Source organism: Coffea arabica, chromosome 2c, assembly GCF_036785885.1.
Source record: "Coffea arabica cultivar ET-39 chromosome 2c, Coffea Arabica ET-39 HiFi, whole genome shotgun sequence".
Taxonomy (NCBI): Eukaryota; Viridiplantae; Streptophyta; class Magnoliopsida; order Gentianales; family Rubiaceae; genus Coffea; species Coffea arabica.
The window spans coordinates 20010091-20015739 of NC_092312.1; the positions used below are offsets into that span (position 1 = coordinate 20010091).

Here is a 5649-nt window from a genome sequence, read left to right on the forward strand (position 1 = left end):
CCTGAGGTAGGCATGGCCACGGTTCCAGAACCAACGATTTTGGTTCTTCAAAAAGGTAGAACCAGAACCGTACCATATAAGATGGTTCTGGTTCTGGTTCCAGAACCGCCAGTTCTGGTTCTTCAAAGAAGTAAAACTAGAATCGCATAGTTCTGATTTTGGTTCCTTATGGTTCTGGTTTCCGGTTCCGTATGGTTGTATACAATTTTATTTAATTCCTTATCCTTGCCAATTTTAATACGAATATAACAATATATTTAAATTTTCAAATAAATGTAAAAAAATAAATACAAAATAAAGATCATATTTTAATTTTATTATTATTCTACAAAATAAGAAGTAATAAATATATAATATAAATTTTATGAAAAGTACATTACATTGTCAAATTAAAAAATACATTACACTATCAAATAGTTGTCATGTGTTGACTTTCTTGAGTTGGACAATCATCAATGTTGAAGATTCCATTTGAAGAAATATTGCAAAAAATATTTTTTTGCTTGCTTGATTTTGAAGATGAGCTACTACCATCAAAACTTGTCATTTGCTAGCAAATAAGCAAAAAAAAATTGTAAGTAATAATTTAATACTTACAAATTATAATGATAGATATTAGATGAATAGAAAGAATTAAATAATTAATAAAATATATAGAAAGTCCATATAATTTAAACTTTTTTAAAACCTATTAGACACAACTAATTTTTTTTTGAATTATCTCACTACTTATATTAATTATTTTTAACAGTTCTGGAACCGGCAGTTCTGGTTCTGGTTCTATTTTTTAGAGAATCAGAACCGAAACCTTTATCTAAGGTTCTACGACAGTTCTGGTTCTATGGTTTTGGTTCCGATTCTGGTCCAGCTCCGAACGATTCGGTTCCGGTCCGGTTCCAAATGGAACCATGGCCATACCTACCCTAAGGTGCTGGTTGGATTGAAGGAGAGGAAATGCCAATGGAAAAGAAAAGGAAGGGAAAGGACATAAAGAGTAAAGCGGCTTCAATCCATACCGTTTAGATTATAAGTATCAAATCTGTAAGGAAACGATCCGATTACAGTAAGCTCTCATTCTGTCCTTTCTTTTCCTCTTCAAAAATCAATCTAAACAAGAAAAATTAAATCCCTCTAATTCATCGCCATTCATTCCCCTCGCTCGCTGGCGTTCCCTCAATCCAAATTATCCCTCAAGATTACATATACTCTCCCCAATCAAAAATAGTTTGTGACGTACGGTAATCTACGTACACTTAGCATCACAGCGTAGAAAGGAACAATAGATTTACTGGGATATTTTTAGATTTAGTGCGTCAAAATTGGACACAAAATCTCAATTATATATATGTATATATGTAGCCCATTTTCATGTAAAGCAATTACCACGTGCAGCTTTGTTTGGATATACAGAGTATTATTCAAATAATTATTTGAAATAATTACTGTAACACTTTTTACTTACGACGGGAGATAAAAATGCGGAGAGAGCAGCTGCATGTAACAGGTGTGTATGCAAACTTTCAGAATCAGGAGAGCCGCCTGGTGATTCAGTGGTCAGCCCAGGTAAGGAGGATTTGCTAGTTCCACGGTATTATCTGGCTGGTGAAGTGATAGAGTTTGAAATGGTTTAATAATAAATTTCCTTCTTTCCTCCACCACATCGACCGGCCCTTTTGGTTGCCAGCTTTCAACGAATAATTCACAGTAGCTGGTGGGTTCATATCTAAGCAAACACAGAGTATTGGCTTCCTGCTTTTCTGAGTGCTACTCCAAGCAGAATCGGAATGGTCCATGTCATGAGTTAAATTAATCTCGTTGAATTGATATAGTATCTAGCTACAAGGGAAAAAAAAAAAAAAAAAAAAGAATTCTAAGGTCAACTCGATCTCGTCCCCTTAAAACCCCAATCGCAGACCTATGCAGTAAAAAACTTATTTTCTCTAATGGTTACCAGCATTTATAATTGTTTATCCCCAGTTTTATCAATCCACTCAGACGAAATTAAAGCAAGGTTCGTTAGGCATCACCGTCGATGCTTAATTAGCTTTAGGGTTTGGAATCAAGAAATTAGTAAATGATAAAATAACTGTGGATGCCACGCCACACTCCTCCTTATCTAGTAAATTTTAAAAATCAGATAATCCACCAACCAATATTTTATTCCGCTAGTGGAGTATCATTTTTCTGTTCATGTTCATGGCCATGGGGTTTGTTATGTTATGTGCTGATGATTCCATAACATTAAATTATTAAACCACCTGTCATATTATATACTATGTATACAATTAATGCCAATGGGATTAATAAAACTGGGGATTAATGCCTGCCAATGCTTCATAATTTACCTTTTCTTTTCGGGAAAGGAAACTACAGTCATTTTATGTGCTGAAGGGAGGTAAGTTTAATTATTATAATTAGGAGTTAGAACAGAGCCTGAGGGGAGGACGTCCTACAATTATTATGGCAAATCACCTCTTGTGCTTCCTACGTCCCATCACTAAATACTGGATTCGAGCAAAATTCAATTACCACTGAAACAATAACTTTTTTTTTTTTTTCATGCCAAATATTTGACATGCAACTAAACCTGCAGGAGGGTATGTTTTCATTTAGGTTTTGGTAATCCTGGTTTGAGGCCGCAACAGGTGGATAACTTTTGATCTGTTACAACTGACTCGAGAAGGGATCAACAGCGAGCGACTCCTTAACCACTTACTAATCAACTTGAACTGGAGATCCAGACGAGCTAGGCATTTAACTCGATCCTTAATTAATCCCTAGTGATTTGTGGAATTAAATTTAGCTAGACCAAATTAAGAATACGTTGCATATATAAAATCCTGTTGTAACCCGAAAGGGAATCGCTTTACCTATCAGAATCTCATCTCGCATGGGACTTTGTTTGAAGCTAGCCTTCTGCCACTGAAAATCGCCCACTCAATTTGTTTGTTGTATTTAAAAGCTATAGCAGCTTGTTTTGTCTTTGGTATATCTTCGTTTTTGGCATATTTTCTGGTGACTGGTGAGCCATGGTACGTATATGATTTTTTGGGACGAGGACCATATATTGAGGGCCGATTTTTTATACTATCATAAATACACTATTATTGAGGACCAAAGGAACATGTACCCCTTTGGGCATATATTTTGAGCATGCATCATCACACAAGATGGTTCGAGATCAAAAAACAAAGATACATGCATGCTTAATTATGCTAATGGCCAAACTGATGCATGGTATTCAAAAGCAAGACAAAGCCTAGCAGCATCCATCTGAATATATATAATGATTACACTCCAGTTTTGGCAATTAACTTTGTTACACCAAAGGTGATTCCCATGGCCATCCATCCTCCAACTAACACCCTCAATGAAGACTTCACTAAAGGTGCCTTCCCCAGGAAGGCACCCAGCCATCCGAACCCTAAGAGTGCGAGGCTTGAAGCAGCTACCACCAATCCAAGCCGCAACTGATGGCCCTTCACAAAAGCAGCAGCCAGCAAAGGCACCACTGCCCCCATGGCAAAAGCAAAGGCAGATGCAGCCGCCGCCTGCAGGGGGCTCGGCAAATCCTCTTTCTTGGCATCGTACTCGTTTCTATCAATAGCGTTGGCAATTTTTTCTCTCTTCATTTGAGCCAGCTCTATGTCGCACTGCGAGTACACGGAGACAAATTCCCCGAGGGCCATGCTACATGCACCGGCCACCAACCCGGCTATTCCGGTGAGGATCATGGTCCTGACATCGGGCCGGACGGCTCCGACCCCCATCATCAAAGATGCGGTTGACAGTAACCCGTCATTTGCACCTAGAACAGCAGCTCTAAGCCACTGAGCCCTCTTAGAATAATCGACAACCGGAACAAGATCAAGATCTGGAGTAGAAGCAACTTGTGCTTCCAGATCATTAATATTACTCTCGTTTTGCGGGGTTTGAGATGGGGTTGCCGATTGTTGAATCTCAAAGGAGGACGGATTCATCGTCTTACTACAAGAAGAAAGTGGGCTGTCCAAAATGATGGATGGATTCTGGTGGTGGCGTGTGGCTACCACAAGAAAGAAGAGAAAGGGAGATGATTCTTAGGGTTGAAATGTGGGAATGGATATGAGGGAGTGTGGAGGGCACACGCCCAGGGGACTGAGTATTTATAGAGGAGAATCCGAAAATCTACCACTAGACACATATCTAATGGCCATCCCATCTGGAGGAATTTTAGGCTGGTGGGGGCTTCTTCCAAGGAATCTGATGCGTTCACACCTGGATTAACGAATTGGAGAATCCTCCGAGAATTTCTTTTGCCTTATTTACTGTTACCCTTACGAGTCCAGGTTGCAAATGGTAGCTACGCCTAAGTTCCCATTTCCTTCCCCTCGGGGCTGGCCTTAAGTACGACGTAATTTGGGCCCATGCGCTTTTGTTTCCTTTACTTAATGCACTTCTCCCTATTCCAAGACTAACCACTTTTTCATTTTCTCCCTCTTCCTCTTCCCTTTCTTCTTGCTAGCTCAGAGGATTTTTTTTTTTTTTAATACTTTGTCGGTCAAAAAGTCCTCATTATTAAACTATGAAGTATAAATACAAGGGCAAATACATATAAACTGTTCATACAGTAGCTTTAGTGAACAACGTGGAGAAGCTATCATTCCACCTACGTAGTTTGTTGAAAAAAAGGTTTGTGTTAGCTAAATTTTGCAAAATCATGACTTCATCTCTTTCAATAGGCAAAATGAACAACGCCAGAAGGAATTAATTATATGAAGACCTGATATCATGACTACAGTAACATCAGTCGTACCTATATCCGTGCAGTATTTGATTTTGTCAATCACATTTTTTGCACTCTAAAAGGATCAAAATTGACGTCCAGCTAGCGGTCCTCCAATGCCTTTACAAGCGCAGTTCTGATACCAAAAGCTTCTTGCATTGCTCCTAATGGAGTAAGGAATAGACGGCGGTGTTGTGAATTGTGATTGGATTCGCCTGATGGTCTTTAACAGAAACACCAAGTCCATATTTAGGTTTTAAATAATATCCAACTACTATTAGCTAGCTACCTATGGCACTCAAGAAGGTTTAGGTTTTCGGGAAAATATTGGGACCTTTAGCTTGTTCCCTCTTTTTTTTCTTGGAATTGAGAACTGATTTACGAGGAGGTTTAGGATGGGACAACTGTTTAGGTTCTAAATAACATCCAAGTACTATTTAGCCGCCTATGGCACTCAAGAAGATTTAGGAAAATCTATATCTATGTAAATTGTAGAAGTGGTTTTTTCCAACTAGTTTGTTGGAAAAAAAAAAAAAAAACTAGTCAAATCGTAATGCTTTCAACTCTCTATTTTTAAAAACAAAAGTTTTTGAAAATTTTTTAATTATTAAATATTCTTTCATACCTTTTGAATTTAAAATATAAGAGTTGGCTTCACTAATATTGGGATTTTGTTTGAATTTTTTATTTCTTGGAAGATAAATAAAGATGAAACATCAATAGTTATACCAAAAGTAGGGGTGTCAATCCGACTTTTTGAATTGGATCTTTGTAAGCCCAAACTCAAGTTATATGGGTTTTTGGGTTTTGAGCTTTTGGATTTTGGACTCATACTAAAAAGGGACAAGTTCACGTCACACTATTACATGAGTTTTGAGTTCAAA

The 5649-nt window shown here is 37.8% G+C and overlaps 1 protein-coding gene across 1 annotated transcript; it reads right to left on the bottom strand.

The window, feature by feature from the left end:
* Positions 1 to 3104: 3104 nt before the first annotated feature.
* LOC113722605 (vacuolar iron transporter homolog 4-like) lies at positions 3105 to 4288 on the bottom strand. The gene has a single exon (XM_027245886.2). It carries the CDS (start codon positions 3978 to 3980, stop codon positions 3291 to 3293), a length of 690 nt encoding a protein of 229 aa, XP_027101687.1. The 5' UTR covers positions 3981 to 4288; the 3' UTR covers positions 3105 to 3290.
* Between the last annotated feature and the right edge of the window lie 1361 nt (positions 4289 to 5649).